The following is a 15,888-nucleotide window of genomic DNA, read 5'->3' on the forward strand; positions in this document are numbered from 1 at the left end:
TCAGGCTAGTTATCATAGTTATCATTGTTTTGGTTTGCAATGGACCCCGTAGTTCCACTCTCCGTACCTCTGATACCCCCTTCGTCCCACCTCCCACACATGCGGTGACCTCACCCATTGAGACCAGCATGTCCAGAGATACAACCTCTCTTATCATCACCCAGTGCCTGGGCTTGCCTCCGCTGTACCCGTGCCCCACCATACCCCTGTCTGCACATTATGCCCAGAATCTATTCTACCACGCCCATAAATCTGCTCCTTTTATTCCTTGTCCCCAACGCTCTAGGCGACCAGTTTTGATAGCCTTTAGCCGCACCCTCATCCTACTACTCCTCTGTTCCTCGGGTGATGTGGAGGTAAACCCAGGCCCTGCATGTCCCCAGGCACCCTCATTTGTTGACTTCTGTGATAGAATAAAGCCTTGGCCTCCATGCATGTCAACATCAGAAGCCTCCTCCTAAGTTTGTCTTACTCACCGCTTTAGCACACTCTGCAAACACCTGATGTCCTTGCCGTGTTCGAACCCTGGCTTAGGAAGGCCACCAAAATTCTGAGATTTCCAATACCCAACTATAACACTTTCCGTCAGAATAGAATGCCAAAGGGGGAGGAGTTGCAATCTACTGCAGAGATAGCCTGCAAAGTTCTGTCATATTTTCCAGGTCTATGCCCAACAGTTCGAACTTCTAATTTTAAAAATGAATCTCTCCAGAAATAAGTCTCTCACTGTTGCCGCCTGCTACCCGACCCCCCTCAGCTCCCAGCTGTGCCCTGGACACCATCTGTGAATTGATCGTCCCATCTAGCTTCAGAGTTTGTTCTGTTAGGTGACCTAAACTGGGATATGCTTAACACCCGGCAGTCTCTACAATCTAAGCTAGATGCCCTCAATCTCACACAAATCATCAAGGAACCCACCAGGTACAACCTAAATCCGTAAACATGGGCACCCTAATAGACATTATCCTGACCACCTTGCCCTCCAAATACACCTCTGCTGTCTTCAATCAAGATCTCAGCGATCACTGCCTCATTGCCTGTATCCGCTACGGGTCCGCGGTCAAACGACCACCCTCATCACTGTCAAACGCTCCTAAAACACTTCTGCGAGCAGGCCTTTCTAATCGACCTGGCCGCGGTACCCTGGAAGGATATTGACCTCATCCCGTCAGTTGAGGATGCCTGGTCATTCTTAAAAGTTACTTCCTCACCATATTAGACAAGCATGCTCCGTTCAAAAAATGCAGAACTAAGAACAGATATAGCCTTGGTTCGCTCCAGACCTGACTGCCCTCGACCAGCACAAAAACATCCTGTGCGAACTGCAATAGCATCGAAGAGCCCCGGCGATATGCAACTGTTCAGGGAAGTAGGAACCAATACACGCAGTCAGTCAGGAAAGCAAAGGCCAGCTTTTTCAAGCAGAAATTTGCATCCTGTAGCTCTAACTCCAAAAAGTTTCTGTGGATACTGTAAAGTCCATGGAGAACAAGAGCACCTCCTCCCAGCTGCCCACTGCACTGAGGCTAGGTAACACCGGTCACACCACGATAATATCGTGATAATCGAAGACTCAACAAGCATTTCTCAATGGCTGGCCATGCTCTCCTGGCGACTCCAACCTTGGCCAACAGCCCCCCCCCGCTGCTAACTGCCGCAAGCTCCCAGCTTCTCCTTTCCCAATCCAGATAGCAGATGTTCTGAGAAGCTGAAACCTGGACCCATACAAAATCAGCTGGGCTGACAATCTGGACCCCTATTTCTGAAACTGTCCGCCGCCATTGTCGCACCCCCTATTACCAGCCTGTTCAACCTCTCTTCGTATCATCTGAGATCCCCAAGGTTTGGAAGCTGCGCGGTCATCCCCTCTTCAAAGGGGGAGACACCTGGACCCAAACTGTTACAGACCCTATATCCATCCTGCCCTGCTATCTAAGGTCTTCGAAGCCAAGTCAACAAAACAGATCACTGACCATCTCGAATCCCAACCGTTACCTTCTCCGCTGTGCAATCGTTTCCGACAGCCAGTCACGGGTGCACCTCAGCCACGCTCAAGTACTAAACGATATATAACGCCATCGATAAAAGACAGTACTGTGCAGCCGTCTTCATCGACCTGGCCAAGGCTTTCGACTCTTGTCAATCACCATATTCTTATCGGCAGACTCAGTAGCCTCGGTTTTTCTATGATGCCTTGCCTGGTCACCAACTACTTTGCGAGACAGAGTTCAGTGTGTCAAATCGGAGGGATGTTGTCCGGTCTCTCTGGCAGTCTCTATGGGGGTACACAGGGTTCAATTCTCGGGCCGACTCTTTTCTCTGTATATATCAATGATGTTGCTCTTGCTGCGGGCGATTCCTGATCCACCTCTACGCAGACGACACCATCTGTATACTTCTGGCACTTCTTGGACACTGTGCTATCTAACCTCCAACGAGCTTCAATGCCATACAACACTCCTTCCGTGGCCTCCAACTGCTCTTAAACGCTAGTAAAACCAAATGCATGCTTTTCAACCGTCGTCTGCCTGCACCCGCACGCCCGCACTAGCATCACCACCCTGGACGGTTTTCGACCTAGAATACGTGGACGTCTATAAGTACCTAGGTGTCTGGCTAGACTGCAAACTCTCCTTCCAGACTCATATCAAACATCTCCAATCCAAAATCAAATCTAGAGTCGGCTTTCTATTTTGCAACAAAGCCTCCTTCACTCACGCCGCCAAACTTACCCTAGTAAAACCTACTATCCTACCGATCCTCGACTTCGGCGACGTCATCTACAAAATAGCTTCCAATACTCTACTCAGCAAACTGGATGCAGTTTATCACAGTGCCATCCGTTTTGTTACTAAAGCACCTATACGACCCACCACTGCGACCTGTATGCCCTAGGGGCTGGCCCTCGCTACATGTTCGTCGTCAGACCCACTGGCTCCAGGTCATCTACAAGGCTATGCTAGGTAAAGTGCCGCCTTATCTCAGTTCACTGGTCACGATGGCTACACCCACCCGTAGCACGCGCTCCAGCAGGTGTATCTCACTGATCATCCCTAAAGCCAAAACCTCATATTGGACCCCTTTCCTTCCAGTTCTCTGCTGCCTGCGACTGGAACGAATTGCAAAAATCTCTGAAAGTGGAGACTTTTATCTCCCTCAACAACTTTAAACATCTGCTATCCGAGCAGCTAACCGATCGCTGCAGCTGTACATAGTCCATCGGTATATAGCCCACCCAATTTACCTACCTCACCCCCCATACTGCTTTTATTTATTTACTTTTCTGCTCTTTTGCACACCAGTATCTCTACTTGCACATGATCATCTGATGATTTATCACTCCAGTGTTAATCTGCTAAATTGTAATATTCGATTTATTGCCTACCTCCTCATGCCTTTTGCACACATTGTATATAGATTCTCCTTTTTTCTACCATGTTACTGACTTGTTTATTGTTTACTCCATGTGTAACTCTGTGTTGTTGTCTGTTCACACTGCTATGCTTTATCTTGGCCAGGTCGCAGTTGCAAATGAGAACTTGTTCTCAACTAGCCTACCTGGTTAAATAAAGGTAAAATAGTTAAGGGTGAAGGGTTTTTGGTGACAAGCCACATTTTTTTCAGCCTTCTGAGGTTGAAGAGGCTTCACTGTGGTGAAGAAGTAGTAGTCTTTTAGTTGAGATGCCTTGGCTTTCTTGGGAACAGGAAAAATGGTGGCCATCTTGAAGCGTGTGTGGATAGCAGACTGGGATAGGTATTGATTGAATATGTCCGTAAACACACCAGCTAGCTGGTCTGCGCATGCTCTGAGGACGCAGCAAGGGATGCCGTCTGGGCCGGCAGCCTTGCGAGGGTTAACACATTTAATGGTTTTACTCACATCAGCCACGGAGAAGGAGAGCCCGCAGTCTTTGGTAGTGGGTCGCGTCGATGGCACTGTATTGTCCTCAAAGCGAGCAAAGAAGTTGTTCAATTTTTCTGGAAGCAAGACGTCGATGTCCATGACGTCAATGTTGTTCTGAGGCTACCTGGAATATATCCCAGTCCATGTGATTTGAAGCAATCTTCAAGTGTGGAATCCGATTGGTCAGACCAGCGTTGGATAGACCTAAGCATGGGCGCTTCTTGTTTTCGTTTCTGCCTATGGGAGGGATGGTCAGATTTGCCAAAAGGAGGGCGGGGGAGGGCCTTGTATGCATCGCGGAAGTTAGAGTAGCAATGGTCGAGCGTGTTACTCGCTTGTGTACTGCAATCAATATGCTGATAGAATTTAGGTAGCCTTGTTCTCAAATTAGCTTTGCTACAATAAATGCAGCCTCAGGATATATGGTTTCCAGTTTGCATAAAGTCCAGTGAATGTCCATGATGGCTGTCTTGGTATCCGCTTGCGGGGGGATATACACGGCTGTGACAATAACCGAGGAGGAGATAAGGAGGAGGAGGAGATATCTCTCTTGGGAGATAATACATTTGATTGAGGAATTCTAGGTTAGTTGAACAAAAGGACTTGAGTTCCTGTATGTGGTTACAATTACACCATGAGTCGTTAATCATGAAACATTCACCCCCGCCCTTCTTCTTCCCGGAGAGATGTTTATTCCTGTCGGCGCGATGCACTGAAAATCCCATTGGCTGTACTGACTCAGACAGCATGTCCCAAGCTAGCCATGTTTCTGTGAAACGGAGTATGTTACAATCCCGGATATCTCTTTGGAAAGCAACTCTTGCCCTGATTTCGTCAACTTTGTTAACTAGGGACTGGACATTAGCGAGTAATATACTCAGAAGCAGTGGGTCTGTGCGCGCTTCCGAAGCTTCACTAGAAGACCGCTACGTCACCCTCTCCGGTGGCGTTGTTTTGGGTCGGCCTCTGGAATCAGTTCAAATGCCCTGGGTCAGACAAAGGATCCACTTTGGGGAAGTCGTATTCCTGGAAGTAATGCTGGTAAGTTGACGTCTCTCTGATATCCAATAGTTCTTCCCGGCTGTTTGTAATAAGACTTAAGGTTTTCTGGGCAAACAATGTAAGAAATAATACATCAACTAAATACTGCACAGTTTCCTAAGGACTCGAAGCGAAGCTGGCATCTCTATTGGTGCATTTGGATCACGTAACATTGTAAATCAGAGACACTCAAATAAGTATGATATGTTAGGTTTGGTTTGGTATGGTTACTTAAAACAAAAGGCAGGTGGTTAGGCGGGGTGAATGGGTGGGTGTATAACGCGTGTTCAAATGTCATCACGGACAATATTTGCTAATTAGCAACTTTGCGATTCTTTTTTATTTTTTTTAGCTACCTTGCAACTAACATTACTTAGAATGTTTGCTAACCCTTCCCCTAACCCTAATCMTTTTAGCCAACCCTTTTAGCTAACCCTAACCTACACCCCTTAATCTAACTCTTAACCTGAACCCCTAACCATAACTCCTAGTGTTTGCAAACATTTTGTTAGCCACTTAGCTAACATTAACCACAACAAATTGGAATTCGTAACTCATCCGTTTTTTAAAATTCGTAACATTGTACTAATTGCGATTCTTAACATATCGTATGAAACGGATGATGCACATCCACAAATTAACATGCCAACCGAAACGTAGCAGATCATACTAAATGGAGTGTCTTGTATTTATGTACATAATAATACAAAATGCTCTGAGACCACGTTGGCTGCAAGCCCAAAGGCTTGCAGATGGCGATATTGAGTCGTTTCAATTTTACCATCCAAAGGCATTGTATGCAGACAGAAATACACTCGTATACACCGTGGACCGGTTTGTACTAGAGGTCGACCGATTATGATTTTTCAACGCCGATACCGATTATTGGAGGGCCAAAAAAAGCCGATACCGATTAATCGGCCAATTTTTWAAAAATGTATTTATTTATTTGTAATAATGACAATTACAACAATACTGAATGAACACTTTAACTTAATATAATACATCAATAAAATCAATTTAGCCTCGAATAAATAATGAAACATGTTTAAATAATGCAAAAACTAAGTGTTGGAGAAGAAAGTGAAAGTGCAATATTTGCCATGTAAAAAAGCTTATGTAACTTGCTCAGAACATGAGAACATATGCAAGCTGGTGTTTCCTTTTAACATGAGTCTTCAATATTCCCAGGTAAGAAGTTTTAGGTTGTCGTTATTATAGGAATCATAGGACTATTTCTCTCTCTACCATTTGTATTTCATATACCTTTGACTATTGGATGTTCTTATAGGCACTATAGTATTGCCAGCCTAATCTCGGGAGTTGATAGGCTTGAAGTCATAAACAGCGCAATGGTTGAAGCACAGCGAAGAGCTGTTGGCAAACGCTCTATCAAATACGAGCCTTTGGTCATTAATATGGTCAAATCCGGAAACTATCATTTCGAAAACAAAACGTTTATTCTTTCAATGAAATACGGAACCGTTCCGTATTTTATCTTAACGGGTGGCATCCCTAAGTCTAAATATTGATGTTACATTGCACAACCTTCAATGTTATGTCATAATTATGTACAATTCTGGCAAATTAATTACGGTCTTTGTTAGGAAGAAATGGTCTTCACACAGTTCGCAACGAGCCAGGCAGCCCAAACTGCTGCATATACCCCGACCCTGCTTGCACAGAACGCAAGAGAAGTGACACAATTTCCATAGTTAAAAGAAATTCATGTTAGCAGGCAATATTAACTAAATATGCAAGTTTAAAAATATATACTTGTGTATTGTTTTTAAGGGCATTGATGTTTATGGTTAGGTACACATTGGTGCAACAACAGTGCTTTTTTTTGTGAATGCGCTTGTTAAATCATCACCCGTTTGGTGAAGTAGGCTGTGATTCGATGATAAATTAACAGGCACCGCATCGATTATATGCAACACAGGACAAGCTAGATAAACTAGTAATATCATCAACCATGTGTAGTTAACTAGCGATTGTTAAGATTGATTGTTTTTTATAAGATAAGTTTAATGTTAGCTATCAACTTACCTTGGCGCCTTGCTGCACTCGTGTAACAGGTAGTCGGCCTGCCACGCAGTTTTACTTATATTTGTGTGTATTAGGTAGTTGTGTAATTGTTAGATATTACTGTACAGTCAGAACTATAAGTACAAGCATTTCGCTACACTTGCAATAACATCTCCTAACCATGTTTATGCGACCAATTAAATTGATCACTTAAGTAGTTCTATTGATTTCAGTGTGATATCGATTGAAGTGATTAACCAAAAAAGTGTTTTGTTAAACTTCTGCGTTGGCGATCCACTTGAATCAAAATGAAACAATTTAACTAGCTGACTCCTACAAATTGTCCTCTAACCAGGGATGTACACGTTATTCCCAGATTCTGTGTTGTTTTTGAGCTGTGTCAGTTTTAACAGGATGCTAAATCAATTGATTTCGATGTAATAATCGATATGAGTGCAAGACAAAAGTGTTGCATTTTATCAAAATGCAACATACCGAAATGTAGCAGACTGTTCTGCAGGTTGTCCTCTAACCTGTAATGTAAAAATATCTACAGTTTCCATGTGGTTTTTGAGTTATGGTAATTTCAACAGCGCATATCTTGAAGAGTGATTTATTGGCACTTGTCAAAAAAACAACAGGGTTTTTGGTGCGTGTGCAGTTTACAGTGCTCCTTTTTTTTAAAGAAGTAATTAGGACTGGTTGATATGCCGTAAAACGTGTATCTAATTTTTTACAAACTTATGGCCGATTCACTATATACAGTGCATTCATAAAATATTCAGACCTCTTTTCCCACATTGTTACGTTACAGCCTTATTCTAAAATTTATTTAAAAAGAATGTTTAATCAATCTACACACAATACCCCATAATGACAAAGCAAAAACAGGTTTTTAGTAATTTTTGCACATGTATTAAAAATACAAAACTGATATCACATTTTACATAAGTATTCAGACCCTTTAGTCAGTGTTTTGTTGAAGCACCTTTTGGCAGCGATTACAGCCTCAATTCTTTTTGGGTATGACACTACAAGCTTGGCACACCTGTATTTGGGGAGTTTCTTCCATACTTTTCTGCAGATTCTCTCAAGTTCTGTCAGGTTGGATGGGGAGCGTCACTGCACAGCTTTTTTCAGGACTCTCCAGAGATGTTCGATTGGGTTCAAGTCCGGGCTCTGGCTGTGCCACTGAAGGACATTCAGATTTGTCCTGAAGCCACTCCTGCGTTGTCTTTGCTGTGTGCTTAGGGTCGTTGTCCTGTTGGAAGGTGAACCTTCGCCCCTGTATGCGGTCCTGAGCGTTCTGGAACAAGTTTATCAATGACCTCTTTGTACTTGGCTCTGTTCATCTTTCCCTCAATCTTGACTAGTCACCCTGCTGCTGAAAAACATCCCCACAGCATGTTACTGCCACCACCATGCTTCACCTAAGGGATGGTGCCAGATTTCCTCCAGACGTGATGCTTGGCATTCAGGCCGAAGAGTTCAATTTTGGTTTCATCAGACCAGAGAATCTTGTTTCTCATGGTCTGAGAGTCTAGGTGTCTTTAGGCAAAGTCCAAGTAGGCTTTTGTGCCTTTTTTACTGAGGAGTGGCTTCCGTTTGGCAACTAGCATAAAGGCATGATTGGTGGAGTGCTGCAGAGATGGTTCTCCCTTCGCTGCAGAGGAACTCTTGAGCTCAGTCAGAGTGACCACCGGGTTCTAAGTCACCTCCCTGACCAAGGCCCTTCTCCCCGATTGCTCAGTTTGACTGGGCGGCCAGCTCTAGGAAGGGTCTTGGTGGTTTCAAACTTCTTCCGTTTAAGAATGATGGAGGCCACTGTGTTCTTGGAACTTCAATGCTGCAGAAATTTTTTGGTACCACTCTTCAAGTCTGTGCCTCGACACAATCCTGTCTCGGAGCTCTACGGACAATTCCTTCGACCTCATGGCTTAGTTTTTGCTCTGACATGCACTGTCAACTGTGGGACCTTATCTATACAGGTCTGTGCCTTTCCAAATTATGTCCAATCAATTTAATTTACCACAGGTGGACTCCAATCAAGTTGTAGAAACATCTCAAGGATGATAAATGGAAACGGGATGCACCTGAGCACAATTTCGAGTCTCATAGCAAAGGGTCTGAATACTTATGTTTTTTATTAATTTGCACACTTCTAAACCTGTGTTCGCTTTGTCATCATGGTATTGTGTGTAGATTTATGAAAATGTTTTATTTAATCCTTTTTAGCCTCATGCTGTAACTTAACAAAGTGGGAAAAGTAATGTGGTCTGAATACTTTCCGAATGCACTGTACACAGGTGAGAGTAGTGTGGAGCCGTCCTCTTTTTCCTTCCTTCCTCTAAACTAGTCAAGCTTGCTTTTCGTCAATAAAATCACAGTAAGCCTATGCCCCAGCACTTCGTGCCTGCATATGATAAATGTGCCTTAAAACAAAAGGCTAATTGAATTTCTACTCATCGTTACCACATTATATAGGACGTGCAAATTGACTCGCTTGGACGATTAAGGAGCATCATGTTCTCTCCCTCCATGTAAATAAATGTAACTGCAACCAAGCGTACACAACACACACACACTCAGGTACCAGGAGGCAGGACAGATGGCAGACTGTCAAACCAGCACCGTTTCCCAGTCATCGCTCACTTTGTGACTGACTGTCGCCTTTCCTATCAATAGATTGCTAGAAGATGCATATCGTTCATTCTAGCGGGAAATGGCTCTGAATACTTTCCCCCCCTAAATGACTGTAAAAAGAGGCCCAGTTATTTAATTAATATCGTTCCCCTTGCAAAAAAAGATTGCAGATTTAAAAGTGCAGTAACTGCAGCTGACTGTAGTATTTTGGATGCAGTAAATGCAGAATAACTACACTGTACTGCAGCTATACTGCACTCCAACTGCAGTTACACTGCAAAATTACTGCAGGGGGGGGAAAAGTATTTTGGATGAGGTGTTTGCAGCATACTGCATTTATGCTGCACTATGACTGCAGAAAAGGTTTTACAAACCTCTGAATTGTAAAAAAAAAAAAAAAAAAAAAAAAGTAGCCCAGTTAATTTAATTACAAAAAGTAACCTGCTCAAAATGAGTGTATAGCCACAGCCGGCACTAGTGGAAATCACTGCACTTAGATTAGAACTATGATCTCTCCTAATGTGTTCTCCAACTCCTAAAACAGTTTAGAATAAAGCTCAGTGCTGTTATCCTTGCAAGGTGAGGTATTGAATGCAGGGGTGTCAATAATTTGGACACCTACCTTTTTTGATGAAATAAAGTATTACTTGCTAAACAATCTTTATCTGAGACAAATATTAGTATAAAGTAATATTTTTTTTAGTATACAATATTGCTCAGTATTAGAATTATTTGAGACAGTAGTTTTTGCGGCTCTTTATCAAGGGGGTCAATTTTGGACTCCACTGTTTGCTTTCTTCGTGTGAACATCAAGAGACGTCATTATTTTCAGTTGATCAATATTCAAAACATTCTACAACGCACAAGTGTCCTGGGCCCGGTTTCCCAAAAATCATATTAAGGCTAAGTTCATCATTAGAACCTTCTTAGGAGCATCGTTAAATATCTGAGCTGTTTCCTGAAACCATCGTTATTTGTACTTGAAAATGTCCGCAATCTTAACGCCTGCCTCAGACCACTCGTAGAACAGCTAGTGGGGCAAAAAAGTATTTAGTCAGCCACCAATTGCAAGTTTTCCACCATAATTTGCAAATAAATTCATTAAAAATCCTACAATGTGATTTTCTGGATTTTTTTTCTCATTTTGTCTGTCATAGTTGAAGTGTACCTATGATGAAAATTACAGGCCTCTCATCTTTTTAAGTGGGAGAACTTGCACAATTGGTGGCTGACTAAATACTTTTTTGCCCCACTGTAAGTGTGTCCTTAGATATTTTTTTGCCCTTGCGCGTCACTTTATACACAAGATCTCAGCTAAACAAAGAATCACATGGTGTCTCTGTGACCCCTGATAACTTCAGGACAAAGTTGACTACAAATACAAAGTTGCCAATGTCTTTGCAATGGATACAAACAAGCTACTTGTACAAACAAGATACTAGCTACTTGTAGGCTACTGTCTGTAATTTCTCAATATATTTCATGTGCCAAATCTGTGATTTAGTGAATTTGTATTGAGTAGGCATTCAAATAAGCCGCCTCAAAAGTTGCAGTGGTAGGTGGTAATAGGAGCTGATCCGTCGTCAGTATTGTGAAATAATTGTAATTTTAAACTAAGATTGTAATGGAGAAAGCTAATCCGAGAGCAGTGCTCCCTTCGATATTATCAGTATTGACACTAGAGGTGTGCCAACATGACCATACTCACAATTGGATCTGTAAATTGACAGTTGATAATTAGATCGAATGATATTCTTCATTGGAAAAAACAGAAGTGTTTTAATATGCCTAAATATATGTTGGCAAAATACCTCCCTACGCATTCTCGATGCAAAAAAAGATGCAGATTATGAGCAGTGTTCGGAGGGGTGTGTTTGTCCTCAATTTGCAGTGGGCGAGAAACTGATCGGGTGAAATTATGAAGTGAGTGGACGGAGAAATACAGCTTCACTCTATCCAATCAGAACAGCAGGATCAACGTACAGTCCGCCCTTCTCTTTACAGCTGGCCAAACAAGCCAGTTGAGTTATTTAGACCACGTTGAACCTTGCACATGACTGACTGAAATGAGAAAGTGTGCTGGCACCCGAAAAGTACTTTTTTCCCCCAATCACAGATAAATACAAAAATACTATGATCATAATCGTATCAACAACAACAAAATGCCCATATCCGTTACGATACTCGTTTTGTCTTACTACCCGGCACAGCTATCCATCTTGGCTACATCTCTGCCCTTTCTACTCCTTTTTTTTACCGCTTTTACTGACATTCCTTAGTCTGTATCATTCATGTCTGCGGAAAGGAAACGTAAGTTGAAACAGAACCCGGTGTAATACAATATAGATGGTCTAATCTACAACAGACTGTATCCTAGCCTGGTGCCCAGTCAGATCTATTTGTAATGTCTTGACAACTCCTATGGTCATTGTCACTCACGCCAAATTATAGGCGTTGGCAAACCAACACAAACGGATCTAGGAGCAGGCTATGTATTGTCGTGGAAAATTGCAAGATTATGTTTTAGTGCTTGTAAGATTATATTATAATCTTTGTATTGCATTAGAATGGTTGTTTTATTCAACAGAATAGAATCTGTCGACTATTGTGTGTGTTCCACTGAGGATGGGCCTCTATGAGATAGCACTGACAGAGGAGATTTACGATGTCTTTGGCCAATAAAGCCTACAGAGCATTCCAGATGGATGAGGTAATGTTTTGGTACTATGAAGTACCAGGAACGAGTTTAGAACCTCGTCTTAGAGACCAAACTGAACGATAATTTATAGCTAATGCTATCTGGCTATGGTATACTCCTCTCTCAAGTAAAAGTCTTTCTTTGTGAACTGTTCCTAAGATCTGTGGTTCGTCATGTAAGTTGAGAGGGGTGTATCTTGGCTATAAAAGATCTTGGTATTATTTTGTAGGCACTCTCAGAATTCATTATAGACACTGACATGATCTGAGAGTCATAGGGCGATTTTGAAGCTCATATAATTAAAGATGAAATTTAAGTATAACTGACTGGTGTGTGGTTTATAACTCTCCTCATTTGGTAATACAGGAAATTGCTGCGACAGTATTCAAGAACAGTCTAACAATACCTTTCTCTCTCTTGCCAGGTGGTGAACCTGTTGATGGGCATCCTGCTGACTGTGGCCGTGACCCACCCAGAGAATGTGCCCACTGTCGACTTGCAGTATGAGGTCATCGAGCACTACTTTAGCCACACCTTCCAAGGAGAGGGGAATGTCCTAAAGGGTTAGTTTATCTAATCTTCATGTGTGGCTCATGTTCAACTTGAGTTGTCTATGTTCGCCATTAGTGACATCGTCCACAATTGCTGCAGGCAGTAGCTAGCATGATTTAGCATCGTCCCCCGATTTTATATAATATTTGTTAACATTTCCACGATATTAGCAAAGCTGCACTAGCTTTTTATATACTGGTACCTCATGGCTGACCCACACACACACACACACACAGAGATACACACACAGAGACACAGACAAATCCCCTTGATAACATCATCATGGATAACTATCACCAAATGCCTGCTTCTTTAACCTTTTTAGCCCAATACGGACTCATGTAGTGGACATACACAAAATAGTCCAAATTGGTGAGGTGAAATGACAAAAATTTCAAACTGATAGGTGGTGCATGCATATGTATTCACCCCCTTTGCTATGAAGCCCCTAAATAAGATCTGGTGCAACGAATTACCTTCAGAAGTCACATAATTAGTTAGATTGCACACAGGTGGACTTTAAGTGTCACAAGATTTGTCACATGGTTTCAGTGTATATATACACCTGTTCTGAAAAGCCCCAGGGTCTGCAAAGCAAGGGGCACCACCAAGCAAGCGGCACCATGAAGACCAAGGAGCTCTCCAAATAGGTCAGGGATAAAGTTGTGGAGAAGTACAGATCAGGGTTGGGTTATAAAAAATATCAGGAACTTTGAACATCCCACAGAGCACCATTAAATCCATTATTAAAAAATGGAAAGAATATGGCACCAAAAACAAACCTGCCAAGAGAGGGCCACCCACCAAAACCCACGGACCAGGAAAGGAGGGCATTAATCAGAGGCAACAAAGAGACCAAAGATAATCCTGAAGGAGCTGCAAAGCTCCACAGCGGACTACAATTTAGCTTTTTTTGGCCATGAAGGAAAACGCTATGTCTGGCGCGAACCCAACACCTCTCATCAACCCGAGAACACCATCCCCACAGTTAGAGCATGGTGGTGGCAGCATCATGCTGTGGGGATGTTTTTCATTGGCAAGGACTGGAAACTGGTCAGAATTGAAGGAATGATGGATGGCGCTAAATRCAGGGAAATTCTTGAGGGAAACCTGTTTCAGTCTTCCAGAGATTTGAGACTGGGACGGAGGTTTACCTTCCAGCAGGACAATGACCCTATGCATACTGCTAAAGCAACACTTGAGTGGTTTAAGGGGAAACATTTAAATGTCTTGGAATGGCCTAGTCAAAGCCCAGACCTCAATCCAATTGAGAATCTGTGGTATAACTTAAAGATTGCTGTACACCAGCAGAACCCATCCAACTTGAAGGAGCTGAAGCAGTTTTGCCTTGAAGAATGGGCAAAAATCCCAGATGTGCCAAGCTTATCGAGACCCACCCCAAGAGACTTGCAGCTGTAATTGCTGCAAAAGGTGGCTCTGAAGTTTTCAGTGTTTGTCTTATTTCTTGTTTGTTTCGCAATAAATATTTGGCATCTTCAAAGTGGTAGGCATTTTGTGAAAATCAAATGATACAAACCCCCCAAAAATGTATTTTAATTCCACATTGTAAAGGCTTCAAAATAGGAAAAATGCCAAGGGAGTGAATACTTTCGCAAGCCACTGTAGATGATTTAAATGAAAACATAAAATGATGGCATTATAAACAGTAGGCTATAGGCCTATTTCRATCATTGAAATACATTTAATACTAATCAATGAAGTTCTATTTTGATACCTTCAGGCTTCTGTTTGTAATTTGTCTCAATATATTTCATGATGTGTAACACATGTGCACAATGATGTGCCAAATCGGTGATTTAGTGCCGTTGTATTGGGTTAGCATTAGAATAAGCCGACTCAATATTTTCAGCCGTAGGTGGTAATAGGAGCTGATCCGCTGTCAGTATTGTGAAATAATTCTTAAAGTATTCATTTTCACAAGTACTCTTAAGTTGTTTTTAGTGGTTGTACTAAATATCTTCTAATTACACGTTGCTTTTGTTTACGTTGTGAACATAGCAGAAACTCGAGCAGGCTACATTGACTAACGAGTAGCTTCTTGACTTCATAAATATTAGTAAAATAGCCAGTGGTGTCTAGTGGGGGCCATTATGCAACCAAAATCAACTTTATTTCTCATTTCAATTCACAAGATGTAATGAATGTGTGCATCATCTGTCAAAAATGGAACCTCTGCGATTCTGGAGCTTGGACGCTGCAGTTGGATGTGACTCAACGCGAGCAGTATAGCAGCTTTTATTGATTTCAAAGGAAGCATTCCCTCAATGGCTAATGTATGATGGAAACTCCGGACGCCCGATGGCTGTAGTGTAGCTGGGCTGTTAGTGTGTGGAAGTAATTTAGCCTTGCATTGCATTTGTATTGGGTAACCATTAGAATAAGGCACCTCATATTTGCAGCCGTAGGTGGTAATAGGAGCCGATCCGTTGTCAGTATTGTGAAATAATTATAATTTTAAGGTACAATTTTAATGGACAAAGCTAATCCGAGAGCAGTGCGCCCTTTCTTTCGATCCTATCAGTATCGACACATACCTCAATGACGCACTTGTCGACCGTTCTCTCTGCATTATGTTTTGGGAAACGAGTCTTTGGCCGTTGTAGAAAAGATGCATTGTTTAAAAAACTCTAAGCCTAAATTCTATCGCTATCATGAAACTGGGCCCAGTGCTATGCACTCTGTGGTTGGCTTGCTGTTTAGTTGGCTCGATCACAGGGTGGGTGGTGGGTGCGCTACATAAATCCTAGCTTTGATACAATGTCAGCATTCAGTGGATTGACTGGGCTATTATCAAAGCCTGGCACTGCTGTGGCTTCATCAGTGCCATTTCTAGTCGGTCTCTTCCCACTTAGTTACTATGTTTAAGAAGGAGATCGCGAGCCAGAGTTTGGCATCTACACATCCGATTTCACCCTGCAGTAATGGTTCAAAATCACTGGTCCGACACTTTTTCAACGCTGTCCATCCCTTTCTGTGTCCCCCACCTACTGTCTAAATAAAG

The 15,888-nt window shown here is 42.4% G+C and overlaps 1 protein-coding gene across 1 annotated transcript in view; it reads left to right on the forward strand.

The window, feature by feature from the left end:
- Nucleotides 1-15,888, forward strand: part of LOC112072815 (lysosomal-associated transmembrane protein 4A) — a 31,618-nt gene that overhangs the window by 2,653 nt on the left and 13,077 nt on the right. Inside the window, exon 2 of the mRNA XM_024140212.2 lies at nucleotides 12,739-12,877. Coding sequence (XP_023995980.2) covers nucleotides 12,739-12,877 — 139 coding nt within the window. The remainder of the gene's footprint in view (nucleotides 1-12,738; nucleotides 12,878-15,888) is intronic.

The sequence above is a fragment of the Salvelinus sp. IW2-2015 genome, unplaced genomic scaffold, assembly GCF_002910315.2.
Source record: "Salvelinus sp. IW2-2015 unplaced genomic scaffold, ASM291031v2 Un_scaffold2050, whole genome shotgun sequence".
NCBI classification, from domain to species: Eukaryota; Metazoa; Chordata; class Actinopteri; order Salmoniformes; family Salmonidae; genus Salvelinus; species Salvelinus sp. IW2-2015.